Source organism: Gadus morhua, chromosome 20, assembly GCF_902167405.1.
Source record: "Gadus morhua chromosome 20, gadMor3.0, whole genome shotgun sequence".
Taxonomy (NCBI): Eukaryota; Metazoa; Chordata; class Actinopteri; order Gadiformes; family Gadidae; genus Gadus; species Gadus morhua.
The window spans coordinates 15,779,999-15,807,101 of NC_044067.1; the positions used below are offsets into that span (position 1 = coordinate 15,779,999).

Consider the following 27,103-nt stretch of genomic DNA (forward strand, 5'->3'; position numbering starts at 1 on the left):
GACCATAGGTGTAATAGTATGCATGGTTTCTGTCATGGATGTATAGGTTTTTGTAATGCATGGTTTTTCGGTGTATTTGTTTCTGAAATGCCATCGATGAAGTGATGCCTTGGCTGTTTGTGGTCTCTGTATGTAGGGTTTGACTAACCTGGTGGGCGTGTATTGTTTATGCATGGTGTGCATGCTGTAACGCGCTCTGGCCACAGCCATTTCCCCCTATTCCTCCCATAATGCACTCCTCCTGTCACAACAACACATCGCCATTTCAGGGACGGGGGAGACAAAGGTATTAGGTCAGCGCCTGTCAATACATTCAGCGGGTCATATTTTCATAAGACTCTTCAGTGTCTGACTTGGTTGTTATTTTTGACTGATAGGATATCTTTGTTTGGTGTGAATGAGTTTTTCAAGCGCGGGGCCGGGTTGAACATACAAGTACGGGATCCGATTTTCTTTCTACTGCAAACAGCTAGCAAGTCGGCTAGTTCAGTGTCAACACAACAAGGTAGGACTCAAAACAGGTGACATATTTTACCTTGATTGAAAAAGGCTGCATTAAGGCAATATCAGTTGAACAAACGGGTTGTCGAGCTAAACTGCTATACACCATGTCTGTCTGACGTTGTGATCATGTTATGTTGTGTTCATGTTGTGTTGCGTTAGCAGCCAGAGCAGGGGACACACAGCCGTCCACCTCGATTAAATACAAGTGCATACATCGCTACGTATACAAAACAATTAACAATTTTCAATAAGTCTCCAGCTACGCAATCCTAATCATGTTGAAAGTAGCCATATGAATGAATATAGGATATCCTTTACTCTCCTCTTATGCTATTTTTTTTTTGTTGATAAAAGTCAGTTGTTTTCTTAATTCTTTTATCAGGCAATTGAGGGCTATGTGTCCTGTCTTTACTGATGGACGGCGCATGTAAAAATCTGTGTAGCAGGATGAAGAGGGTGAAAGGAGACAAGGAGGAAAGCAACAGCACATCTCATGAAAGCCCACCGGAGGTTTGCAAAAAGGTCCGGAAGCAGCTGAGTGAGGAACCAGATGAGGAGGACGTGCAGTGTGACCTCGGTTGTGACTGGACACGGCTACCTCAAGAAATCGTGCTCCACATCTTCCAGTACCTCCCGCTGCTGGACAGAGCCCTCGCCTCACAGGTGTGCCGCGGATGGAACGAGGCCTTCCACATGCCGGAGCTGTGGAGATACTTTGAGTTTGAGCTCAACCAGCCTACGAGCTCCTATCTGAAGGCCACTCATCCGGACCTCATCAAGCAGATCATCACACGGCATTCCAACCATTTACAGTATGTCAGCTTCAAGGTAATGTGCTTTTAGACATTAGTCCCAGCATTGATTCAAAATAAGGGATAATGTATTTTGAATCATTACCAATTTCACTGGATCGGCTGGCGGCCGAGTGTGAAGCGGCTGGGATGAGGATCAGCACCGCTAAATCTGAGGCCATGACTCTTAGCAGGAAACCGATGGATTGCTTACTCCGGGTAGGAAATGAGTCCTTAGCCCAAGTGAAGGAGTTCAAGTATCTCGGGGTCTTGTTCGCGAGTGAGGGTACTATGGAACGTGAGATTGGCCGGAGAATCGGAGCAGCGGGGGCGGTATTGCGTTCGCTTTACCGCACCGTTGTAACGAAAAGAGAGCTGAGCCGCAAGGCAAAGCTCTCGATCTACCGGTCGATCTTCGTTCCTATCCTCACCTATGGTCATGAGGGCTTGGTGATGACCGAAAGGACGAGATCGCGGGTACAAGCGGCCGAGATGAGTTTTCTCAGAAGGGTGGCTGGCGTCTCCCTTAGGGATAGGGTGAGAAGCTCAGCCATCCGTGAGGAACTTGGATTAGAGCCGCTGCTCCTTTACTTAGAAAGGAGTCAGCTGAGGTGGTTCGGGCATTTGGTAAGGATGCCCACTGGGCGCCTTCCTTGGGAGGTGTTTCAGGCACGTCCAGTGGGGAGGAGACCTCGGGGAAGACCCAGGACTAGGTGGAGAGATTATATCTCAACACTGGCCTGGGAACGCCTCGGGATCCCCCCGTCAGAGTTGGTCAATGTGGCCCGGGAAAGGGAAGTCTGGGGCCCCCTGCTTGAGCTGCTCCCCCCGCGACCCGACCCCGGATATGCGGAAGAAAATGAGATGATGAGATGAGACCAATTTCACTCCTCTCGTTTGCCCTCTCTTTTCTCCAGGTTGACAGTAGCACAGAGTCAGCCGAGGCAGCGTGTGCCATTCTTTCTCAGCTGGTGAATTGTTCTCTGAAAACCCTGGGGCTGATATCCACAGCAAGGCCTAGTTTCATGGAACTGCCCAAGGTATACGTTATGATGCTACCTGCAATATGACTACAGCCAATGGACAAGAGGGAGATTGTATGAATGTTGTGTGAATGCAATGTTATGTGAATGCAAACAATGTTGACCCTAACCCTTAAGCACAGCACCCATGTTTACATGTACATTCTGTACATATATATTAAAAAAATACTCACTTTTAAAGCTCTATTTTTGTTTTAGTTATTTGCATAATATTACGAATTTGTATCCATTCGTTATTATTTTACTGTACTGTTGCTGCTCTGACATCAACGTTTCTTATCTATTGTCCAACTTTCAATCGGTAAGGTTTTCTTGAGTACTTTCTAGGGTGAGTATTGCACATGCTAGTGGTATGAGGCTCATTCTAACAGAGCAGTGTATTCTATCCCCCTCACACAGTCCCACTTCATCTCAGCGCTGACCGTGGTGTTTGTCAACTCCAAGTCGCTGTCCTCTCTGAAGATCGACGACACACCGGTGGACGACCCGTCTCTGAAGGTGCTGGTGGCCAACAACAGCGACACCCTGAAGCTGTTGAAGATGAGCAGCTGCCCCCACGTCTCGCCAGCAGGTATGCGAAGGGGCCACAGCGTTACCTCAGTCGGCCTCAGGAGAGACTTTGATTAGTGAGTCTGATTCTTGAGTCACCATTTACATTGAGCCTGTAATTCTGTAAAAAGAACAGCTTATTCCATGTATTGATCCATTTCAAGGCTGTGATTTTCTCCAGGGATTAAGAAAGAGAAAGATTTGTTTTCATCTGGCATACTTGCAAACGCATACAACTTCTTGGAACCGTTTAAATAACTGGCTGGAGGGATGCCCGTTAACTCAGTCATGGTCCGCTTGCGTGTCAGACCCAGGGGGACTGCTTCTGCACAGGAAACGAGAAGCTATCAACCTTTACACATTTAGCTCAATGTCTGATAACCTCCACAGCTGCAGAACAATTGTATTGACTCACCATGGCCTGTACCTCGGTGCACTGCAGGCATCCTGTGCGTGGCAGACCAGTGCCACGGGCTGCGGGAGCTGGCGCTGAACTACCACCTCCTGAGCGACGAGCTGCTGCTGGCCCTCTCCTCGGAGAAGCACGTGCACCTGGAGCACCTGCGCATCGACGTGGTCAGCGACACCCCCGGCCAGCACTTCCACGCCATCAAGAAGAGCAGCTGGGAGGCCATGGTGCGCCACTCGCCCAAGTTCAACCTGGTCATGTACTTCTTCCTGTACGAGGACGAGTTCGGCCCCTTCTTCTGCGAGGAGACGCCCGTCACGCACCTGTACTTCGGCCGCTCGGTCAGCAAGGACGTGCTGGGCCGCGTGGGCCTGCACTGCCCCCGCCTGGTGGAGCTGGTGGTGTGCGCCAACGGCCTGCGGCCCCTGGACGAGGAGCTGATCCGCATCGCCCGGCACTGCACGCAGCTGTCGGCCCTCGGCCTGGGCGAGTGCGAGGTGACGTGCAGCGCCTTCGTGGAGTTTGTCAAGATGTGCGGCGGCCGCCTGTCCCAGCTGTCCATCATGGAGGAGGTGCTGATACCCGATCAGAAGTACACCCTGGACGACATCCACTGGGAGGTGTCCAAGCACCTGGGCAGGGTCTGGTTCCCGGACATGATGCCCACCTGGTAAAGGCCAGGCCACAGACTTTGGAACGGGGTGTGATCAGAGGGACTTGGAGGGGCGTTGGCTTGATGGGTCCCGTGTAGCACAGAGCCCGTCCGAGGTTCTGTAGCGGACTCCCCTGACCATCTTTTCCCTTGTAGAGGGAAGGCTGTGGGCTAGGATGTGAACTGAAAAGAGACAGACACATTATACGCCAACCAGAGGAATACTGTCTAGAGCTCGAGCTGCACACCAGAAGGTCCAGAAGGGGGTCCTCCTTCATGGGAGGAATTCAGGCCCAGGATGCTTTACTTTGGACATTCATCTCACACTTCAACAGGCAGATAATTGTACCTAAACAGATGTTTTTTATGACTGTGCACATTTGAGCTACAATGAATTTGTAGCGTGCTACTTATAATCCGTATTGACACGGCCATTTGGACGTCAGTGGCTGTATATATTTAAGAGATTATTTTGATTGTTTTTCACTACTATTCCAACACCACCATAGGCTTATCTGGCCGGTCAAAGGTAATGGAAGTCATATGGATTCTTACAGGTCAATTGTTCTTCAAGCCATTCGATTTTCAAAAATAGAATGCTTACATTATCTTATTTACCACTAATAGAACAAAAAACAATATACATTTTAGCATTGCAACATGGTATTTAAAAAGATAAACTGGTCAGTGTTTACTGATAACCATCAAAACACTTCCCAGATTGTCAATAATATGAATTATTATTATCAACATATCATTACACATTTCGTGGCTCCCCTGGGGTGTCCAACAATTACATTTTCAGTTATATAAATATGATAAGCACTTTTAAGATGACTTTATCAATATCTAACAAAGTATTACATTCAGGAATATAAGCTTATGATCAGCAAAATTGCACTTCAAAGTTGGCTCAAATGTAATTCAATTAAGTATGGCGGAACAGTATATATACGGGGGAAGCTAAAGCATGCTTACTGAATCAAAGTATATGTTATGACCATTGATGTCCTCCAGGTATCCTACAAATATTTCATGTGTTTGCAGTATCCCGAAGTGTCTTTGGGGAAGGGCTGTGAGATGATAGGAGAGGCTGTATCCAGGCCTCTGTGTAAAATGAAGGTGTACACAGTGTAGAAGGCTCTCCTGTTGCAATGGATGTTCTCCTCTACATTTCTAGTTCTACTAAGCACCTTACACTAAAACCAAATATTGTAAAACGATAGCTTTAAAGCAAAACATGGGTTTGAGGAAGGGCAATATTTACAGAATTAACAGAATTTATAAAATATAAATTGAGAGTTTGGAGGCAGCTTAAAAATAGCCTCCACATCAATAGTGTACACTGGGAGTGCACTGATAATCTATCCGACTCTCAGGTCTGTGGAGGCATATATGGACATATTTATATATACAGGTGCTGGTCAAATTATTAGAATATCATGAAAAAGTTGATTTATTTCAGTAATTATATTCAGAACGTGAAACTTACATATTATATCAATTCATTACACACAGAGTGATATATTTGAAATGTTTATTTCTTTTAATTTGGATGATTAGTACTGACAATTACTGAAAATCCCAAATTCAGTATCTCAGAAAATTAGAATATTAGTTACGACTAGTACAAAAAATGATTTTTTAGAAATGTGGGCCAACTGAAAAGTATGAACATGGAAAGTTTCAGCATGTATGGCAATCAATACTTAGTTGCAGCTCCTTTTGCCTGAATTGCTGCAGCAATACGGCGTGGCATGGAGTCGACCAGTCTGTTGCACTCCTCAGGTGTTATGAGAGCCCAGGTTGCTTTAATAGTGGCCTTCAGCTCTTCAGCATTGTTGGGTCTGGCATCTCGCATCTTCCGCTTCACAATACCCCATAGGTTTTCTATGGGGTTAAGGTCAGGTGAGTTTGCAGGCCAATCAAGAAGAGGGATACCATGGTCCTTAAACCAGGTACTGGTAGATTTGGCACTGTGTGCAGGTGCCAAGTCATGTTGGAAAATGAAATCGTCACCTCCATAAAGTTGGTCCGCGGCAGGCAGCATAAAGTGTTCTAAAACTTCCTGGTAGACTGCTGCATTGACCCTGGTCTTCAGGAAACACAGTGGACCAACAGCAGCAGATGACATGGCACCCCAGACCATTACTGACTGTGGAAATTTTACACTGGACTTCAGGCAACGTGGATTCTGTGCCTCTCCTGTCTTCCTCCAGACTCTGGGACCTTGATTTCCAAAGGACATACAAAATTTACTTTCATCTGAAAACATAACTTTGGACCACTCAGCAGCAGTCCAGTCCTTTTTGTCTTGAGCCCAGGCGAGACGCTTTTGACGTTGTCTCTTATTCAAGAGTGGCTTTACACGAGGAATGCGACAGCTGAAGCCCATATCTTGCATACGTCGGTGTGTGGTGCTTCTGGAAGCACTGACTCCAGCTACAGTCCACTCTTTGTGGATCTCCCCCACATTTTTGAATCGGTTTTGTTTGACAATCCTCTCCAGGGCGCGTTTATCCCTCTTGCTTGTACACTCTTTTCTACCACATCTTTTTCTTCCCTTCGCCTCTCTATTAATGTGCTTGGACACAGAGCTCTGGGAACATCCAACCTCTTTGGCAATGACCTTTTGTGTCTTGCCCTCCATCTTTAAAGTATCAATGGTCATCTTTTGGACAGTTGTCAAGTCAGCAGTCTTCCCCATGATTGTGTGTCGTACAGAATCAAAACGAGAGACCATTTAAAGGCTTTTCCAGGTGTTTTGAGTTAGTTAGCTTATTAGAGTGTGGCACCAGGTGTCTTCAATATCTGACCTTTTCACCATATTCTAATTTTCTGAGATGTTGAATTTAGGGTTTTCATTGGTTGTCAGCTATAATCATCTTCTTTTTGGCAAAAAACACTTATAATGTATCAGTCTGTTTGGAATGAATGTATACATTCTACAGGTTTGACTCTCTAAATGGAATTAATGAAATAAATCAACTTTTTCATGATATTCTAATAATATGACCAGCACCTGTATATACTGTATATGCTATTTGCATATTTGTGAACTTAGCCCTCTCTGCTCTCTCTCTGGATAACTGCCCTCATACCTGCCAAGGTGTAGGCATCTCTGCATAGGTTTGGGATGGAAGAGACAGCCTTTTCTGAGTCACTCAGCACATCAACATCATGGACAGGAGGTTGAAGTGCTGAGCGACATCATGCTGTGGTTCCTGTCAAAGGCATCCATTGGTTTCAGGAAGAAGGAAAGAGGTTTGGCAAATGAGATGAGTCGAACGATTGTATTTTTTCCTCTTAAGGAAGTGAGAAGTGTATATAAAATACTATGTGTTTGATTCAATAGAAAATGTGTTTCTTTATGTCAGGATTTCCAATTTCCATCACCAACTGGCTTTTGTAATTTCTATAGAAGTATCCTTTTGCTAGATGGATTTTAATCTTCCCGTTGTTCTTGTCATTAGAGCTAATTAGGCAGGTCATTTATTGATGAATGGATACTGCTTTCGTAATTTTAACTGGTGGTCTTTCAGTTATGTGTACAGCAAACAATCAATATGAAGAGCTTTTTAATGCTTCGCCTCTTTCAGTAGGTTTAAATCTGTAGATTATCTATTTTATTTTTTGATAATGTTTAATGGTTTGTATTTTTAAAACTTTGATTGTAATCCATAACAGATGTGTTCCGTGTTCCCCCCATTTAGAACAATTAGACCTAAATATTCTTGGATCATGTTGAATAAGTGTTAAAATGGACCCAACTCAAACGTGAGGATCCATTCTTCACTTTTGGATATGTAGGCAGCGATAGTTTAAACAAATGTATTTTGCTTAATCAAGCATGTAATTTTTCTAAAGAATAAGGCTTTAATTGGGTTAGCATAGCAACAGAGATGCCCCCTCTCATCATTTAGCCACTCCTGAGTCCAATTAAACTGAAGTAAATTAAATCAAAGTTAACTGGTATTGACCAAGCAGCTATTTTAACTTTTGTGCTGTATGGCAAATGTTTTTTCAAGTTTGCTTTACCGGTTGCTTTATTGATTAAATCAATTGTTATGGACAGGTGATCATGGAATAAAGAATTGTGAATGTATATGTTAACTTTACAACTTTTACTTGTTGATACGGAAATACCAAATTAACATTAATACCAGGGCTTCCAAACCTATTAGTTGGTAAAAAGGATTGTATACTTTGGGATTAGTCATTCAGACTGACTGGTCAATCTTAATTTAATCAAATACATTTTAAGTCCAAAGAACCAATCATTGCAAAACGGTGGGGTTATATCTCTAGAGGAATTGAGTGCAGATCATTCATGGTCTTCTTCAGCCTTGGTTCTTGGCTAGGGATCAAGAATTTCATTAGAATAAATTTGCCACGAATAGCAAGTGACTTCAATTACTACCAAGACACTGCTGAACATGTCCTTTTTATTACACATGTGGAAAAATGATATTTTTAGAAAATAACAGGTCATCTTATACATTAAAGGGGATCTGGGCCGCACCAACAATAGCAACTATGGAAAACACTTTGTAACACAGATTGACTTAAAAACACAGTGGTTGAGGCAGCAGGTAATACATCCATTAGGTTAAAATATCGAGAGGAAAAATGTATGTTTCAATATACAATTTCGATACAGTCATCTGACTAAATCCTACAGAAAAATACAGTCTGAAAACATCAGACCACTCCAATAATTACAGTTGTTTGATCTTAACCAGTTAACCAGGCTTCGCATTAAATTCTTAAGGCAAATAGAGAGCAAACAGAATATAAGCATACATTAGGGTAAGGGCACCTCCTCGTAAACAATTTGCATATAGGGCGGTTTCATCGGCAGATGCCAATACTCAGAGTTGTAATAAAGGTAGAAGTTCTTGTGCACCACCACCTTCTCATAAATGTCCACTAAACTAATGGCAAAGTCTACGTAGGACTGGTGGGGCCTGAAGGTGTAGTAGAACTTCTGGATGTCTGCTGCCAGGTCTTTCATGGAGGGCTGTCCGAATATGGTGCTGTCGTTCCCAAGGTAGGTGGGCTCTCCACTGTACAGGTAGACCTTGGTGTATTTGGTCGGGGAGCTGCTGGACAGTTTGGCCCCGAGGTCGGCCAGCTTCCTGTAGGTGCGGTGGACAAACTGGGAGCAGTCGAAGGACTCGAACCACACCGTGGCGTTCGGGCCCGGGTCGGAGCGCACCGTCCACGTTTCGTAGTAGATTCCCGTCTGGTTATCCTCCTGCACCCACTGGGCCATGTCATTAAACATGTCACCTGGAGGAGGACATGATCACAGGGGGATCACCACAATGACACGCTTATTCCTGGTCTGTGGCTTCTGCTTGCTTCCACTCGGTTATTTGTATTTTGAAATGTATTTAACCTTTATTTCTCAATGACTCTCTATGAGATTTATAACCGATTTTCAAGAGAAACCTTGCCAAGAGCAGCATAACCATATCGCACACTGCCATGGAAGCCTTCATTTCTATAAATAGCTATTCTTTATAGTGTGCCGAAGATATTTTTGAAACTTTTTTCTTACCAGTGATGACTCCAATTTTTTCCAGGGTGCCATTTTGAGACCAGTGCACATCATCTACGCCCTCGAAGAAGCACGCAGCACCCTGGTTGCACCAAAACGGAGCACTGGCGTTGGCTCTCAGGTGAGGGAAAGTGCAGTTGCCCAGCTGGAACAGCTCGTACCACTCCATCGTGTAGTTACTCTCAGTCTCAGCGCTGCTGAATCCGATGGCATCATGCATAATATGCTGTATAATAACAAAGACAGACCAATGAATATACAATGTATGATGATGACTCTGTGATGCTAAGCATATATATCCCACTTACTTTTTCTACTTACAAATTTGCCCATTAAATCTCCATACTTGAACTCCCATACTGGTGCTTGCAGTCGATATACTGAAATGCTATCAGTGTCCCTCATGTAGGGTATTCGTCCATCTCGATCACCATTAGGGCAAAATGGGTACAGGGCTTCGCAGTACGAATCCACATCTGGCCTTTCATCAACCCGCCTTTGACAAAATTGCATGTAATACAAGCATTAAAAAAACCATATAAAAGCTTTCGTAAATATTTGAGTTTTGTCTCTCGTATGCAGGAAATGCTATCGGAATACCACCAACAAGTTTCAAGAATATGTAGGCCTATCTGAAGTGTAGCAACGTTTATATGAAAGTGGAAAGTCACATGATTGTGGTTGAGCTGGGACCCCATCCCGAGTCAGAGAGGTTCGTTGTACCTGTATGGGACGGGCCACCTCGACGACTGTTGAGAGAGAGGTCTGGTATGTGCCCTCACATAGAGGCACGACAACATATCCAGAGTAAAACACAGAAGCGTCAGTAGAAATCTCATGTCAGAACTCACGCACACAGGAACCGAATATGTTCAGAAAGTTGGACGGAAAGTCCTCATAGCGCCACTTCCCTGTATACAGTCGGTGACGTACAGGTCACATGGTCTTGTTTATCATGGGCAGTCATGCGGTTGAGGTTAAAAAGTTCTTAACTAATTACATAGACGTAGACTAACCAGGTAACCAGTACGGATATTCGTCTTAAAATAGAAATTATAAATATATAATGTAGCCTATACTTGTATACATGCCTAAAATGGATCGAATCTGATATGAAGTACTTTTATTAAACTAAATCATATGTGCAAATCAGTTGTATTTTTAAGTATATATTTAAAGCACATTTAATTATTTATTAATGTAGTGAGCATGGGGATTATCATAGACGTTTAATGAATAATACAGCCACACATGTATGCAATTTGGGCTTGTTTTAATCATCCGCTAAAGTAGAGGGCGCTATGGTCATAACACGTTACATTACAATCTCACACGCTTGACAACAATTCTTCTCGAGCCGGTTTTGTACTTGAGGCATTGGGTCGTCGATAATAACAACGCACTATCATCTCAGCATGGGGAAGCGCGTCGCTGTAGTGCTCGCAGGCTGCGGAGTATTCGATGGCACTGAAATCCATGAAGCCTCCGCTATTTTGGTCCATCTCAGCAGAGGGGATGCAAGTGTACGTACAATGTTGCTAGTGTTTTGCAGTCATACACTAGCTAGCCCATGTTTGACCCGATTACCCTCCATAATATTGGCCCACCTACTATTACTACAATACTCAATAGTAGTTTATTACTTATTGATGTAACATATTTTGGCTATCCTAAATGTTTAATTTTGCAATCCAAAATTCCAATAAACGACAATGTTTTTGCTTACATTGTTTTTCTTTGTTTACATTTTTATTATCGGTGATCAATAAATGGCAACTCCGTGCAGGTGAAAATGTTTGCCCCCAACGTGGATCAGATGCATGTGGTGGACCACATGAAAGGCGGTCCCACGGAGGAGAGGAGAAACGTGTTGGTGGAGAGTGCCAGGCTGGCACGAGGAGACATTCAGGATCTGTCTAAACTCCTCGTCAAAGACTATGATGCCATCATTTTCCCAGGTGCAGGGTTGCCCAGGCAACTGTGATCCAAATGATGTTGATAGCCTGCTGAACGGATGCCCCTGGCCTTCGTTGTGTCCTCTTTGCTTCACATGCTCCCAATAAGGGATGAAACAAATCATGAATTCAGGGAGTGAAACAGCCCTGCCAAATTTAGATTAACTTAAAATTATATTGAGTTAATACTTTATGATACCATTATTTTTCTTATTTCCCACAGCCCAAGGCTAGTATAACTTTAAGTAGTATAACTTTCATAACAATGTGAAAAATATAGAGCGACGACTTATCAATCGATTTTTTTTTTGGTTGAAAAATTAACAAAAGTTTTTGGTCTTCCCATGGTCGGTTTTGCAGGCGGCTTCGGCGCGGCTAAGAACCTGTGCACCTGGGCTACAGAGGGGAAGGACTGCAGTGTCAACGCGGAGGTGAAGGGGGTTCTCCAGGCCTTCCACGGTGAGGGCAAGGCCATTGGCCTCTGCTGCATCTCCCCCGTCCTGGCAGCCAAGGTCTTCCCCGGCTGCGAGGTCACAGTCGGCCGCGAGAACGACGACAAGTAGGTTTGCTTAGGTACACCTGGATGTGTCTTCCTTATCCTGCATTGTTCCGCTGCTTGCACAAAGTGCCCCAACAAATACCAACAGCCAGTTTAAGAACGATGGCCAAAGTTGGCTAACACCGATTCAACAAGAAATGCGACCCGACAACCACCAGTGTCCTGTGCACAAACACACAATGTTGTGTTTGTTGGGGCAGTGGGGAAGCACCTTTACATGTCTGCTGTATGTTTCGTCTCGCTATCTAAAACTGACTATCTTATAAACAATTACAAACTAGAAAGTAACAGTGTGTAACTGAATGGGGCAGTCTGTTACTGATGCTGGAAAAGTATTTCATCTTTGGTGCACATAGTTCACACATGGCGTCCGTATATTAGCTTTTACACGCTGTTACCCAGTCCTAAGGCGTGTTGGCTTCATTCTTTGTACAGATACCCCAACACCACGGATACAGCGGCGGCCATTGTCCAGTTGGGCTGCACGCACGTGAGCAAGAGCGTGGCCGAGAGCCACGTGGACGAGAAGAACAAAGTGGTCACCACCTGTGCTTTTATGTGTGACGCGCCCCTCCACGAGATCTTCGATGGCATAGGCACCATGGTGCAGGCTGTGCTGAAGCTAGCCTGATTTCCCTTTGACTGGGATGAATGCTGGATAATTAACGCACTTAGTTGCATGCACTCTGCTGTAAGAGCCCACTGGCCAAAACCAGTATAAACCTGATCATAATATTACTGACGACCAGTAGCAGAATCATGTGACCATTCTAACTGTTCTCTTGATGCAAGCCAACAAGAGTTATGTTTGCGTCCTCCAGGCGGATTTGTAGGAGGAAATGAAAGTCAAATAAAGTAATTTCCCTTTCTCATAGGGAAACAGGAGTAGTTTGGTTTATGAGAAGCATTGTCAGCATTATTTATTTTCCATTCACATCTAATAAGATATTGCACAATACATCTTACTGCAAGACAGTAAGGTATTGTCACACAAATTCAAAGACATTACAAAATCGTAATTTTCAATGCATATGTTTTCTGTGATTGAAATAAATATATAAAGCTCTAACAAACAAAATATATGACTAATGTATATCCATATCTAAATACTTTTAAGACTTTAAGCCTATTGATTACTTGTCATCTGGAGGTATAAACCAAGAGCAGAAGAGTCTGTGATTCGCTCCATGTTTCCCACGACCTCCAAGATGCCCTCCACCCCCTCAGACGACAGCACGGTGGACGCGTTGTCTCTAAACTTCCTCTCCAGGTCTTCTTGGCTCAGCGGCCGTCTCCAGTGGCCGTAGAACGTGTCGCACCTTCCCGCGTACCTGTTCCCCAGGTGTGTTTCTATGACGACTTCACAGTACATCTTGTCGAAGCTGGGGTGGTTGTCCTCGGGGCTTTCCACCCTGACCTTGGACAGAAGTTCCCTGAGGGCAGGCCGGTTCCTCTGAGCGTCGCTGAAGGACTCCACCGTCACCCGGTCGTCCAGCAGGGCCGAGCAGGCGTTGAACTGGAAGGAGTGCCTGGCCTGGTGCTCCGAGGACGGGCAGGTGCGGTTGATGTACTTGGAGGCCGGCACTCTCAGCGTCACGCTCCTGACCTGGTCGAGGTGGTTGGTGTTGTTGGACGACTCTCCTCCGCTCCGGAGCTCAGCCTTGGCCGCTAACGCCGCCTCTGCCACCCAGTGCATCCCCAAGTGAGCAGGGAAGCTCTTGACGGCCACGCTCTGACTCTCCAGGGCCCATTCGAAGCCCCCGACGTCAGCCAACGCAGAGGGGTTGTACTCGTTGAAGAAAACCCCGAAACCGGACTCCAAGTCCAGGACGTCCGGGTTCCCCTCCAGCCCCATCCAGGCCAGCCAAGCGGCCTCCAGCCCTCTGCCCGCGGCGTTCCCCATGTGGAGAGGCTTGGTCGGGGTGGCAGCGTTGGCCAAGGGGGAACCAGCGAACGATGATGCGATGGCCAGAGCGTGAGTGCACTGGGCTGGGGACAGACCCAGGAGATTGGCTGAGGCTGCTGCACTTCCCATCACACCAACTACAGTGGGTGGATGGAATCTAAAAGTTGTGAGAAAAAAAACAACTTTTAGCACCATGTGTTGCTGCATAGTCAAATCATCAGTCTCCCTGGTGTAAGCAAAGCAGGAAATAGCTTCAAGATAGGTTTGGTTTAATAACAAACCGGGCCCTACCTTTGAGGGATGTTGAGGGCTTCCCTGGAGAAGCTCAGCAGTCGGCCTTGTACCTCGATGCCAATGTTGAAGGCCAGGATCAGGTCTAGTCCAGTGAGCTTCCTGGGAAGGACCTCGGCCAAGGCCAGGACCGCAGGGAGAATGGCCCCAGATGGATGAGTGGCCGGGTGCCACGTGTCATCAAAGTCCATAGAATGAACCTGCAGTGTGGGGAGATCAGAGATCAAATCGGGTTTGTCAAGGGGAAGAACACCTTCACATACACATTATGCCTGTGCATATGTCCTATCGCAGTCTAGCAGGCCAAAGATGAACTATGAATGAATGTCCTGTTATTGGAATGTAATGTACAACATTGATCAGCTGAAATGTATTCCTCTGCAGACAGTGCTTTGAGCGTATTGGTTTGGCGTTGTCAAGGAAACATCTGGTCGATAGTTGTTTTGGATCTTAAATCTTGGATTTTTAGCACATTCATCCAAAACCAAAAAGAAAATAAGTGGCAGATATCCGGTTATTGAAGAAGAATGCACAACCTTGAATGCAATATTGAATATTCTGAATCATTCAACCCTTCTATGGTATGAGAATACTGCATAATAGTTGAAATCTAGTTTCTAAAACAATCGTTTGTTTTGTCTGCACAATGATTGTGTTTGAGTTGACAAAATGTTGATCTAGGATGAAGAAAACTTGCTCTCATATCAATGAAATATAAATGATTATTTGCATTGTCCTCTCGTCTAGAGGAAATTCTGTGTTTCCAAACCCCCCCCCCCACCACACACACACACACACACACACACACACACACACACACACACACACACACACACACACACACACACACACACACACACACACACACACACACACACACACACACACACACACACACACACACTCTGTTATGATGATGAGACCTACCGCGACACCGTTGACGAAGGCAGCGTACTGCGGGGGCAGGGCCGTCTCTGCCCTCCCCCAGACCTGGCTCTGATCCCTCGATGTAAAGCTCTGCAATAAAACACTCTGTATGACTAAAGGATAAAACAAGATTGGTGTCGCCACACAAGTTTGTACCGTCAGGAGGAGATAAATGCTAAATGCATCCACAGGGGATTTCCATGGCACAGTAGTGTACAGCTTTTGTAGAAAAGATCTGAAGAGAACAGTGTGGATTTGGGGATATACAGCACATGTGCTCAATTATCAATAATTTCCATCAAAACATGTTTGTATCTATATATTTATATTATATTTTGTGTGTGTGGCATAAGTTATTATTAGTTATTCAGCCATTGTGCAGATGCTTTTGTCTCTGAGAATTCAGATACAGTTGATTAAGAAATAGTGGTGAGGCATATTACTCAAGGATATAACTAGGTACAGGTAAGCTGTGAACATCGGGGATCAAACAGAGCCTTTCTGCTGGGAGTTGAACACGTAAACCACTACAACATTCTCGCCCTTCTAGATCTTGTTCATGCGAGTTTCCTTTAGATGCATTTCATTTCGTATACAGCCGATGAAATATTCAGTTCCCAGGATGGAGGTCACAGTACCTGGCTGTACCGGAGGGCTTTGTTGTAGACCTCCGTCTGGGTGCCGATCAGCCCCACCCCCAGGGTGTCCAGCATCATCCTCTTGCTCCGGGAGATCACTCGCTCTGTCAGGTGGCCCCTGCCCAGACCACTGATCGCGGCCCCAAAGCTTCTGGTAACATTCTGGGAAAAAACAACAAAGTTATGTTGAGGATTCCCATCCAGCCTAGTAGATCACCTTGAGGGAAAATGCTCAAAATACGTATTGGAAAGGCATTCAAAATGGTTAATCAAGTTGTAATTCGATTTTTATTTTATTTTAATTGGCAAAGCATTAAAATAATAAATGTATTCGATCTGTGATACCTTGCGCAGCATGTTTTGGTTCCTCCAGTGGTAATGATTAAAAATAATGTAACTCAAGTTGAGTGCGGGTCACTTAAATACAATACGGCCTACCCACTCGAATGATGACGGGCCACGGAGATTTTCCCGAATGACCACACTGAGGATTTCTTTCTGAGGAGGAAGTTTAACCATTCAAACCTGTAGTAAACCTGCATAAGAACACAAGAATACAATTCTTAGGCTTGGTTCCTCAACAGCCACAAGATAACGTAAATAAAGATAAGTAAAAAATAACATGTAACAAATATGTAAAAAGTAATGTGTTGATATGAATAAACTAAAAATTCCATTAAGGTAGGCTACATTCAGATCTCATTTTGATGTGTCAAATCTATTCAAATTTCATATTATGAACCATTAAAGTAAAAAACTAGTTGGTATTAATGTCATTATTTTTTTATCTATTGCCAATAGGTAAAAACCAAAAACCTTGTGCTTTCAGTTCTACTGTGTTGGGGAACTAGACAGCAAGCTTTAGGGAACTAGATTGCCTCACCAAAAGACAGAGGTGGGGGTAAGTCATTCATGTGCAAGTCACAAGCAAGTCTCAAGTCATAACCTTCAAGTCTCAAGCAAGTCCCACGCTCAGCCCGGCGCACAGAAGCATCCTGCACATTTACATGAACATTATGTTGAAATCATAATAAGCAGAACTTTGACACTCTAGAATCTAGATGATGGATGGTAATGGCCATGCGTCGTGACCAAGAGCAAGGGTGTAGAAGGCTAGCCTATACCCAGCCGTTCTTAAGTGTGCATGTCCACTAAATTAAATTATTATTGTCATAATTTAATGTAGCCATTGTTATTTTGGATGCGTTACAATGATGGACGAAAAGTAGGCCTACCCTGCAAAATATTTAATAGCCAAGCTCCCACTCATAGCCTAACCCAGGCCTCATAGTTAGTTAGTTAATCAGTCTATAATGTTAAGTGAATTGTGCTGTAGGCCTACATTTACAGTATTTCCACTGCAAAGTAGTGAAGACACATGGACAGTATAGTAGGCTGAATATTTTTATTCTTTGTCACACAGGTGACACAGGTTGTGTGCACTCCCGTCGGTGCAAGCCTCATGCGACCACTTGTAACAAAAGACACACTGGACCCACTCTTCCCCAGGCATCGAGGCGCTGAAGAGCTCGCAGCACACGAGGCAGCTGACGTCCTCGCTGGATAGGCCTAAATAAATTGGAGAAGTAGAGGCAGCAATAGTGGTGAACTCTGCTGCCTCCGGAACAGGACACACTAGGCCTAAGGTGGGGCTGACTCCATCAGCGGGCCAGGTGATGGTGGGAGGAGCAGCTGAGGTGGCAACAGGTGTGACTCCAGCAAGGGGGGCGGCATCAGGAGCGGGCGAGAACAGCCTCTTCTTGGGAGCCCGAGAGGAGGGAGGCTGCTTGGCGGGACAACGCTGCTTCACAGTTCCCTGCTTTTCCGCCTCTAAATCAGACCTCACCGGGGTGTCCGTAAGTATAGCAGTTGTCCTGAAAACATTAAATTGGACGTTTTAATGATAATTGATTTACTTTAAATGTGGTAGGTCTACATGACTGTAGACAAAGGAAGTCCAGACAAGTTATGAGATGCAAGAGTAACTCCACTTGCCTCTTTCTCCCTCTTCTCTTTGTGATCTTTCTAGGTCCGGCCTTAGGGTAAGGCCGGACGATGTCCGGGCTGAATTCAGCGGCCTCTCCCTCAGGCCGGACAGCTTCGTCAGGCCCGGCAGCTTCGTCAGGCCCGGCAGCTTCGTTAGGCCCGGCAGCTCGATCAGGCCCGGCAGCTTCTTCAGGCCCGGCAGCTCGATCAGGTACATCCATGCCTGCCAAAGGACACATTTAAAAAATACACACTTTTAAATAAATGTTTATAAACTCACCCTCCTGATCTTTGTTAAATACCCTGATGTGAGAGTTGTGGCCTGGTGGTCTAGCAGCTTCTCTGCCGTCCACTACCCTATGGACTTTTTTTATGAACTTGGACTTATGGGACTATTTACTTATCTATTATGAACTGTTTAATCCTCTGTTGCTTCTGATGAACTGTTCCTACCTGAAGTGGCACCTGGAGAAGCGCTGACCTCGTCACCCGAAGCCTGGGGAGGAGGACGGTCTGTTGAATAGGCTCCGGCGAAGTCCTTTTCCTCAAATGCAGAGGGGTTAAAAGGCCAGACCCCTGGACTTGAGAACCCGGAGGTAATGTTGTTCACTGTTGCAGCCTTTGGTAAGGCTTCAGCAACGATGGAGGGCACATCATAAATTGAGATGTTTATCCCTGGGTGGCTCCTCATCCACCTGTCCGCCGCACTGTTTACGTACCCCTTTAGGGGGCCGAAGACACTAATGTCCATTGGCTGCAACCTGTGGGTGCAGTGGGGAGGGAATGATAGCAGCACTATGCCATTGGCTCTGCAGTAATCAATTGCTGCAATTGACAGGTGGGACGGGTGATTGTCCAGCAGGAGGAGCAGCTTCGACTCCTTGGACACACGGGTGTGACTGGTGAAGTGGGCCAGGTACAGGAGGAAGTCTGGCTCCTTCATCCATCCAGTTGGGTTGGCGGTGCCAGCATAGCCAACGGGTCCACCCCTCAGGAAGTGGTCTTTGAACCGCTTACGGGGGAAGATGAAGAATGGCGGAACAAGGTCACCTTGCGCATTTCCTGCCAGGGCAACTGTGACCAGGGTCCCCCTCTCCGCTGAGGTCACTGACCCGACCTGCTTCTGCCCCATCTGGGCGACGACACGGTCTGGCACCTGGACAGTGGTGACCCCTGTAAATAGTTGTGTGAGTATAGTTGTATATATATATAGTTGTGTGTGCATATAGTTGTGTTTTATGTTAATAAAGTTCATATTAAATACCGGTTTCATCAATGTTCCAAATGTCCTTGGCCTGGAACTGGTGCCGGTCCAGCACCGTCTTTAAATTTTGGTGGAACAAGTTCACATTTCTTTGGTTGAAATTTGACAACCGTTGTTGGCTAGTGGCCTCTGGACGCCGAAGGGAGAGGCTGCCACTGCGCTCCATGAAGGAGGTGAACCAGTCCTTCCCCGCCATGCTCTTCCTCGACCAGGATGCAGGGAATGGGCAGCTGAAGTGCACTGCCATCTCAAAGGCAAATTTTCTGACCTGAAGGGGTCATAAAAAGTTGATGTACATTTGTGTGTTTATGTTTATGTTATTTATTCATATTTATTAATTAAAGCATGTGCATAGCATACATGTGTGCCTGTCCTAAAACTTATGTAGCCCTTTTCACAACACTGACCTCATTAGGGGTGAGCCCAAAATAAATGGCTGCTGCCCTCTTCAGGTAGTCCCTGACCTTTCCCTCCTGCGCTGCGTTAAAAACCCTATTGTGCGGGTTATAGCCAGGGGACCTAGCCGCTTCACTGCCCTATTCTGCCCTCCGCTTGAGGTAGCGTGACAACGTCACATGATTTATGTTGTTGGCCAACGCTGCCTGCCTCACTGAGCTCCCAGAATTGACCTCGCTGCAGGCCCTGGCATACACCCATGCAGGAACCAGCCCACGGGAGGTGGTTCTCCTTCCTACGCGCGGCATTTTTCACTCAGTAATAATCTGTTGATGCATGTGATAAACACGTTTTGTTCATTCAAAATATGTTATTAATTCAAAGCAGTAGTTATTCATTGCAAAACATTTATTAATTCTGTGATTTATACAGGTAATGATCGTGCAATGTTCGCGTAATTACGCATGGTGATGTGCGGGACGTTTGAAACAGGTGTTTCAATCGTCCAGACAGCGACTACTGACACTTAAACCTTTTTTACCTCTAAACTTCAAAACTGTGACATTGCACACTTTATCACAGGTTTAAATACTAATTCATCTGTTGTATAGTGATATTATTATGGCATGAAACAAAAAATACAACTATTTATTACAAAAAAACTACCGCAGGAAGGATTTTACTTACAACTCTCGAAAACAGGTTTGCGGGATAACATCTGAACGGCGTGACGTCATTACACGAAATTTCCCGGGATTGGTCAGTCTTGCTTGCTGAACGTAGTGACGAATTTTGACGTGAAAGCAGGGCTGTACAGTGCGACCGTTTTGATCGCATTTGCTATTAAAATATATAACGTGCGAAGATAAATACAAGTCCACTCGCACCGGTGCGAAAGGGTGAGAAGGACCCGTGGCGAAAAGAAATACGTCTTTCTGTACGGCTTTCAATGGCACTGCTAAACGCGAGTGTGTGGGAGCATGATGGGAGCGATGCATGCCGGGAAATGTATTTTGAATTATAGGCTCGCCAGTTCCCCTCAACTACTAAAAAACGACATTTCCCAAACATTCGCACGTTGAGGAGGGGCTTTGTAACGGTCGCGGGAAATTCACTTTTTAAGCAAAACAGAAAAATGAAAAGGTAGGCCTATTTCTCTGTATTCGGAAGTTCTTCTTCATCAAATAAAGATAGAAACTTTGAAAAAAATCCACGTATGGAAGAGATTGACTCGGCGACCACAAGCACGGAACCGGTACCTTCGGACGAAGACGACTCCACCCATGACTCCGTCTCGGCCAACGGGAAAACGTACAGGTTTAACCCCCAGTGGTTAAAAACGTTCAATTGGCTGGTCTACGACCAATCCAAGAAGTCTATGTTTTGTAACTATTACGTCGAGGTCAGTGGCGAGGGGTGGCTAATGCCACCCCAAAATCATCCTTTGCCACCCCTAAGACAATCGCTGCCTGGGACGTAACTGCGTAACTTGCAGTGGCCTCCATTGGCCACCCCTGGAATAATCTTCTGGAGGCGCCACTGGTCGAGGTAGGGGAAAGGACATCAGAGGTTAATTAAATAAGTGTTTGTTAAATTTGTACATTAAATTTGTAAATTACTTAATTTTGTTGAATGTGTTCACCACTTCTGGCTGCTGAAAGAGGCTTTAAAAGACTGCGGTCAAGTGAGCCGCCATTCGTTCATCCGCGGTTAAGCCAGCCGTCACACAAAATCTTCGTGCGCCTTTACTCTAAACATCCTTTGGTTGGTATCTCGCAACGTTTTCAAAATAAAAGCCTTCACCTACGTGCGTAGATATATAGAACACTAGCTGTCTTACGGCGGCGTCTAGAATGTCCGCACTTGGGGACATCTTGCCAGTCAGCTGCTCACGGTTCACCCATAACATTGTGTTGGTAGTGGTACATGTACTTTTTAAATAACCATAACTTGCTACATTTTCAAACGGTTTACCAACGGTTTGGTTTCTTACAAACATTATTAACGTGGTTATAATATTGTACCTATTTTAGAACATTTAAACTTTTTAAAAAATCTAAAATAATTATTTATCAGTATCAAGTATACAGTGCCGTAACTACATCTCTGATATTTATAACAAAACAAACTGTTTGAAAATGTAGCAAGGTGGTTATGGTTATTTAAAAAGTGCATGTACCACTACCAAGTCAACAGTGTTACGGGTGAGCAGCTGACGGTGGCAAGTTGGCCGCCAGTGCGGACCTTCGAATCCATTGACCAGCAGAATATGCATGCGTACGTTTTTCAAATGACATTTTCTCTAAATCTATACAGTAAAATCAAATGGTTCCTTGTGTACAAATAGTCAGCACACCGGTTAATATGGTCATATCAGTCAGTGCCTGAACTTATGTGAAATTCGGTCTTTAGCTCACTTCAAAGTGCTGACATGATGCAATAAGGTGAGAATATGCATGTGTACGTTTTTCAAATGACATTTTCTCTAAATCTATACAGTAAAATCAAATGGTTCCTTGTGTACAAGTAGTCGGTACACCAGTTAGTATGGTCATATCAGTCAGTGCCTGAACTTATGTGAAATTCGGTCTTTAGCTCACTTCAAAGTGCTGACATAATGCAATTTGCAAAGGTGAGAATATGCATGTGTACGTTTTTCAAATGACATTTTCTCTAAATCTATACAGTAAAATCACATAGTTCCCTGTGTACAAGTAGTCAGCACAGCGGTTAATATGGTCATATCAGTCAGTGCCTGAACTTACGTGAAATTCTGTCTATAGCTCACTTCAAAGTGCTGACATAATGCAATTTTGCAAAGGCGAGAATATGCATGTGTACATTTTTCAAATGAAAATTTCTCAAAATCTATACAGTAAAATCACATAGTTCCTTGTGTACAAGTAGTCAGCACACCGTTTAATATGGTCATATCAGTCAGTTCCTGAACTTATGTGAAATTCTGTCTTTAGCTCACTTCAAATTGCTGACATGATGCAATTTGCAAAGGTGAGAATATGCATGTGTACGTTTTTCAAATGACATTTTCTCTAAATCTATACAGTAAAATCAAATGGTTCCGTGTGGACAAGTAGTCGGTACACCAGTTAGTATGGTAATATCAGTCAGTGCCTGAACTTATGTGAAATTCGGTCTTTATCTCACTTCAAAGTGCTGACATAATGCAATTTGCAAAGGTGAGAATATGCATGTGTACGTTTTTCAAATGACATTTTCTCTAAATCTATACAGTAAAATCACATAGTTCCTTGTGTACACGTAGTCAGCACACCGGTTGATATGGTCATATCAGTCAGTGCCTGAACTTATGTGAAATTCTGTCTTTAGCTCACTTCAAAGTGCTGACATGATGCAATTTGCAAAGGTGAGAATATGCATGTGTACGTTTTTCAAATGACATTTTCTCTAAATCTATACAGTAAAATCAAATGGTTCCGTGTGTACAAGTAGTCGGTACACCATTTAGTATGGAAATATCAGTCAGTGCCTGAACTTATGTGAAATTCTGTCTATAGTTCACTTCAAAGTGCTGACATAATGCTATTTGCAAAGGCGATAATATGCATGTGTACGTTTTTCAAATGAAGATTTCTTAAAATCTATACAGTAAAATCACATGGTTCCTTTTGTACACGTAGTAAGCACACCGGTTAATGTGTTCATATCAGTCGGGGTTAGGGAACCCTAACCCTAACTACTTGTACACAAGGAACCATGTGATTTTACTGTATAGATTTAGAGAAAATGTCATTTGAAAAACGTACACATGCATATTCTCGCCTTTGCAAAATTGCATTATGTCAGCACTTTGAAGTGAGCTATAGACAGAATTTCACATAAGTTCAGGCACTGACTGATATGACCATACTAACTATTCTACCGACTACTTGTACACAAGGAACCATGTGATTTTACCGTATAGATTTTGAGAATTTTTCATTTGAAAAACGTACACATGCATATTCTTGCCTTTGCAAATTGCATTATGTCAGCACTTTGAAGTGAGGTATAGACAGAATTTCACATAATTTCAGGCACTGGTTGATGTGACCATATTAACTGGTGTGCTGACTTCGTGTACACAAGGAACCATGTGATTTTACGGTATAGATTTTGAGAAATGTTCATTTGAAAAACGTACACATTGCACATTCTCGCCTTTGCAAGTTGCATTATGTCAGCACTTTGAAATGAGCTATAGACAGAATTTCACATAAGTTCAGGCACTGACTGATATGACCATATTAACCGGTGTGCTGACTACTTGTACACAAGGAACTATGTGATTTTACTGTATAGATTTTGAGAAATATTCATTTGAAAAACGTACACATTGCATATTCTCGCCTTTGCAAATTGCATTATGTCAGCACTTTGAAGTGAGCTATAGACAGAATTTCACATAAGTTCAGGCACTGGTCGATATGACCATATTAACCGGTGTGCTGACTACTTGTACACAAGGAACTATGTGATTTTACTGTATAGATTTTGAGAAATGTTCATTTGAAAAACGTACACATTGCACATTCTCGCCTTTGCAAGTTGCATTATGTCAGCACTTTGAAGTGAGCTATAGATAGAATTTCACATAAGTTCAGGCACTGGTTGATATGACCATATTAACCGGTGTGCTGACTACGTGTACACAAGGAACCATGTGATTTTACTGTATAGATTTTGAGAAATTTTCATTTGAAAAACGTACACATGCATATTCTCGCCTTTGCAAATAGCATTATGTCAGCACTTTGAAGTGAGCTATAGACAGAATTTCACATAAGTTCAGGCACTTGTTGATATGACCATATTAACCGGTGTGCTGACTACTTGTACACAAGGAACCATGTTATTTTACTGTATACATTTAGAGAAAATGTCATTTGAAAAACGTACACATGCATATTCTCGCCTTTGCAATATTGCATTATGTCAGCACTTTGAAGTGGGCTATAGACAGAATTGCACATAAGTTCAGGCACTGGTTGATGTGACCATATTAACCGGTGTGCTGACTTCGTGTACACAAGGAACCATGTGATTTTACTGTATAGATTTTGAGAAATGTTCATTTGAAAAACGTACACATTGCACATTCTCGCCTTTGCAAGTTGCATTGTCAGCACTTTGAAATGAGCTATAGACAGAATTTCACATAAGTTCAGGCACTGACTGATATGACCATATTAACCGGTGTGCTGACTACTTGTACACAAGGAACTATGTGATTTTACTGTATAGATTTTGAGAAATGTTCATTTGAAAAACGTACACATTGCATATTCTCGCCTATGCAAATTGCATTATGTCAGCACTTTGAAAGGAGCTATAGACAGAATTTCACATAAGTTCAGGCACTGGTTGATGTGACCATATTAACCGGTGTGCTGACTTCGTGTACACAAGGAACTATGTGATTTTACTGTATAGATTTTGAGAAATGTTCATTTGAAAAACGTACACATTGCATATTCTCGCCTTTGCAAATTGTATTATGTCAGCACTTTGAAGTGAGCTATAGACAGAATTTCACATAAGTTCAGGCACTGGTCGATATGACCATATTAACCGGTGTGCTGACTACTTGTACACAAGGAACTATGTGATTTTACTGTACAGATTTTGAGAATTTTTCATTTGAAAAACGTACACATGCATATTCTTGCCTTTGCAAATTGCATTATGTCAGCACTTTGAAGTGAGGTATAGACAGAATTTCACATAAGTTCAGGCACTGGTTGATGTGACCATATTAACCGGTGTGCTGAGTTCGTGTACACAAGGAACCATGTGATTTTACTGTATAGATTTTGAGAAATGTTCATTTGAAAAACGTACACATTGCAAATTCTCGCCTTTGCAAGTTGCATTATGTCAGCACTTTGAAGTGAGCTATAGATAGAATTTCACATAAGTTCAGGCACTGGTTGATATGACCATATTAACCGGTGTGCTGACTACGTGTACACAAGGAACCATGTGATTTTACTGTATAGATTTTGAGAAATTTTCATTTGAAAAACGTACACATGCATATTCTCGCCTTTGCAAATAGCATTATGTCAGCACTTTGAAGTGAGCTATAGACCGAATTTCACATAAGTTCAGGCACTGGTTGATGTGACCATATTAACCGGTGTGCTGACTTCGTGTACACAAGGAACCATGTGATTTTACTGTATAGATTTTGAGGAATTTTCATTTGAAAAACGTACACATGCATATTCTCGCCTTTGCAATCTTGCATTATGTCAGCACTTTGAAGTGGGCTATAGACCGAATTTCACATAAGTTCAGGCACTGACTGATATGACCATGCTAACTGTCGTACTGACTACTTGTACACAAGGAACCATGTGATTTTACTGTATAGATTTAGAGAAAATGTCATTTGAAAAACGTACACATGCATATTCTGCTGGCCAATGGAGTCGAACGTCCGCACTGGCGGCCAACTTGCCACCGTCAGCTGCTCACCCATAACACTGTGTTGGTAGTGGTACATGTACTTTTTAAACCATAACCACCTTGCTACATTTTCAAACGGTTTGTTTTGTTCTAAACGTCAGAGATGTAGTTAAGGCACTGCATATTTGATACTGATGAATAATTATGTTAGTTTCTAAAAAAATTGAATAATGTTCTAAAATAGGTAGCCTACAATATTATAACCACGTTAATAACGTTTGTAAGAAACCAAACCGTTTGTAAACCGGTTGAAAATGTAGCAAGTTATGGTTATTTAAAAAGTAGATGTACCAATACCAACACAATGTTATGGGTGAGCAGCTGACTGGCAAGATGGCAGCAAGTGCGGACGTTCTAGACGCCGCCGTAAGACATCTAGTATTCTATATCTCCAGTCTACACCCGTAGGTGAAGGCTTTTATTTTGAAAACGTTGCGAGATACCACCCAAAGGCTGTTTAGAGTCAAGGCGCACGAAGATTTTGTGTGACGGCTGGCTTAACCGCGGATGAACGAATAGCGGCTCACTTGACCGCAGTTTTAAAAGAGGTGTGTGTTTATTTTTTTGACTATAGTATGCTACCAAAATTATTTTTGTGCTACTGAATTTTTTGGCTTGCTAGCACCAGTGCTATACCATTTTAAAAAGTAAGCGTACAGCCCTGGAAAGTCTTGCGTGGTTTTCGAGTAAATCGCTGTTTCAATCGTCCCGTGTTTCAATCGACCCGGCTCTCCCCTACTGTAGGCTACATACAGTATATCCGTAGTAATTATGGATGTAATTATATGACATTAGGCTACTTTACACAAGAGTGTATAATTTGGAATTACAAATTAAATCGTACATGCGACCTAGTTATGATCTGATTTGCTGGATAATTTTAAATGTGTATATTGCCTGGATTAGTAATAATGAAAAAAAAAAGAAGCTTTTGGTCAATGTAAAAAAAAATGAGGGAATAAATATGACTCATTGTGAAAGCATGACAGAGTAGAGGAACGTGTGGTCCAGTAGGTGTCAGTCTTGCGACGCGTTGTGCGCATGATTACCCCACACTTAAGGACTTCTGATTGGAAATGCCTCATTGCCAATTTCTCCTCATTAATTCATCTCGGCAAAAGTGTTTGATTTGTATTATTGGGGAGCATCATATAGCTACATAGCTACTTGAGTATTATGAT

The 27,103-nt window shown here is 43.5% G+C and overlaps 5 protein-coding genes across 9 annotated transcripts; 2 read left to right on the forward strand and 3 right to left on the reverse strand.

Annotated features, from left to right (window-relative positions):
* Positions 1 to 189: 189 nt before the first annotated feature.
* fbxl3a (F-box and leucine-rich repeat protein 3a) lies at positions 190 to 4,712 on the forward strand. Of its 5 annotated transcripts, none has more exons than XM_030342926.1 (6): positions 190 to 286; positions 403 to 505; positions 951 to 1,332; positions 2,213 to 2,335; positions 2,738 to 2,909; positions 3,330 to 4,712. In XM_030342926.1, exons 3-6 carry the CDS (start codon positions 952 to 954, stop codon positions 3,968 to 3,970), a joined length of 1,317 nt encoding a protein of 438 aa, XP_030198786.1. In that variant the 5' UTR covers positions 190 to 286; positions 403 to 505; position 951; the 3' UTR covers positions 3,971 to 4,712. The 5 variants fall into 5 exon arrangements, with proteins under 5 accessions (XP_030198786.1, XP_030198785.1, XP_030198784.1 ...); XM_030342925.1 differs by having other exon boundaries at positions 191 to 286; positions 948 to 1,332; XM_030342924.1 differs by having other exon boundaries at positions 221 to 286; positions 378 to 505; positions 948 to 1,332.
* Positions 4,713 to 8,373: 3,661 nt separating this feature from the next.
* Positions 8,374 to 10,443, reverse strand: cln5 (CLN5 lysosomal BMP synthase). Its single transcript, XM_030342927.1, has 4 exons — positions 10,235 to 10,443; positions 9,833 to 10,007; positions 9,512 to 9,737; positions 8,374 to 9,240 (listed from the first exon to the last, which is right to left on the reverse strand). The coding sequence occupies exons 1-4, from the start codon at positions 10,348 to 10,350 to the stop codon at positions 8,753 to 8,755; spliced, it is 1,005 nt and encodes a 334-aa protein (XP_030198787.1). The 5' UTR covers positions 10,351 to 10,443; the 3' UTR covers positions 8,374 to 8,752.
* A 369-nt stretch (positions 10,444 to 10,812) lies between these two features.
* zgc:162944 (type 1 glutamine amidotransferase) lies at positions 10,813 to 12,929 on the forward strand. The gene is made up of 4 exons (XM_030342928.1): positions 10,813 to 11,034; positions 11,298 to 11,469; positions 11,827 to 12,025; positions 12,461 to 12,929. The coding sequence occupies exons 1-4, from the start codon at positions 10,927 to 10,929 to the stop codon at positions 12,654 to 12,656; spliced, it is 675 nt and encodes a 224-aa protein (XP_030198788.1). The 5' UTR covers positions 10,813 to 10,926; the 3' UTR covers positions 12,657 to 12,929.
* Positions 12,915 to 16,251, reverse strand: acod1 (aconitate decarboxylase 1). Its single transcript, XM_030342921.1, has 5 exons — positions 16,133 to 16,251; positions 15,788 to 15,949; positions 15,150 to 15,239; positions 14,223 to 14,422; positions 12,915 to 14,088 (listed from the first exon to the last, which is right to left on the reverse strand). The coding sequence occupies exons 1-5, from the start codon at positions 16,142 to 16,144 to the stop codon at positions 13,152 to 13,154; spliced, it is 1,401 nt and encodes a 466-aa protein (XP_030198781.1). The 5' UTR covers positions 16,145 to 16,251; the 3' UTR covers positions 12,915 to 13,151.
* Positions 16,252 to 17,192: 941 nt separating this feature from the next.
* LOC115533531 (uncharacterized) lies at positions 17,193 to 19,568 on the reverse strand. Its single transcript, XM_030344074.1, has 4 exons — positions 19,038 to 19,568; positions 18,227 to 18,946; positions 17,765 to 17,996; positions 17,193 to 17,661 (listed from the first exon to the last, which is right to left on the reverse strand). Exons 1-4 carry the CDS (start codon positions 19,282 to 19,284, stop codon positions 17,193 to 17,195), a joined length of 1,668 nt encoding a protein of 555 aa, XP_030199934.1. The 5' UTR covers positions 19,285 to 19,568.
* Positions 19,569 to 27,103: the final 7,535 nt, after the last annotated feature.

Excerpts from the sequence above, each read along its gene's own strand:
- acod1 (XM_030342921.1), bottom strand. Across the intron at positions 15,240-15,787 it reads AAGCCCTCCGGTACAGCCAG|AGCTTTACATCGAGGGATCA; the intron begins GTACTGTGACCT and ends GTTTTATTGCAG. Across the intron at positions 14,423-15,149 it reads CCTTCGTCAACGGTGTCGCG|GTTCATTCTATGGACTTTGA; the intron begins GTAGGTCTCATC and ends CCCACACTGCAG.
- zgc:162944 (XM_030342928.1), top strand. The coding sequence starts at position 10,927 with ATGGGGAAGCGCGTCGCTGTAGTGCTCGCAGGCTGCGGAGTATTCGAT. Across the intron at positions 11,035-11,297 it reads TCAGCAGAGGGGATGCAAGT|GTGAAAATGTTTGCCCCCAA; the intron begins GTACGTACAATG and ends AACTCCGTGCAG. Across the intron at positions 11,470-11,826 it reads TGATGCCATCATTTTCCCAG|GCGGCTTCGGCGCGGCTAAG; the intron begins GTGCAGGGTTGC and ends TCGGTTTTGCAG.
- cln5 (XM_030342927.1), bottom strand. The coding sequence starts at position 10,350 with ATGAGATTTCTACTGACGCTTCTGTGTTTTACTCTGGATATGTTGTCG. Across the intron at positions 10,008-10,234 it reads AGGTGGCCCGTCCCATACAG|GCGGGTTGATGAAAGGCCAG; the intron begins GTACAACGAACC and ends ATTTTGTCAAAG. Across the intron at positions 9,738-9,832 it reads GAGATTTAATGGGCAAATTT|CATATTATGCATGATGCCAT; the intron begins GTAAGTAGAAAA and ends GTTATTATACAG.
- fbxl3a (XM_030342926.1), top strand. The coding sequence starts at position 952 with ATGAAGAGGGTGAAAGGAGACAAGGAGGAAAGCAACAGCACATCTCAT. Across the intron at positions 2,336-2,737 it reads GTTTCATGGAACTGCCCAAG|TCCCACTTCATCTCAGCGCT; the intron begins GTATACGTTATG and ends CCCCTCACACAG. Across the intron at positions 2,910-3,329 it reads CCCCCACGTCTCGCCAGCAG|GCATCCTGTGCGTGGCAGAC; the intron begins GTATGCGAAGGG and ends GGTGCACTGCAG.
- LOC115533531 (XM_030344074.1), bottom strand. The coding sequence starts at position 19,284 with ATGGCAGTGCACTTCAGCTGCCCATTCCCTGCATCCTGGTCGAGGAAG. Across the intron at positions 18,947-19,037 it reads TTGGAACATTGATGAAACCG|GGGTCACCACTGTCCAGGTG; the intron begins GTATTTAATATG and ends AACTATTTACAG. Across the intron at positions 17,662-17,764 it reads AGGCAAGTGGAGTTACTCTT|GACAACTGCTATACTTACGG; the intron begins GCATCTCATAAC and ends TAATGTTTTCAG.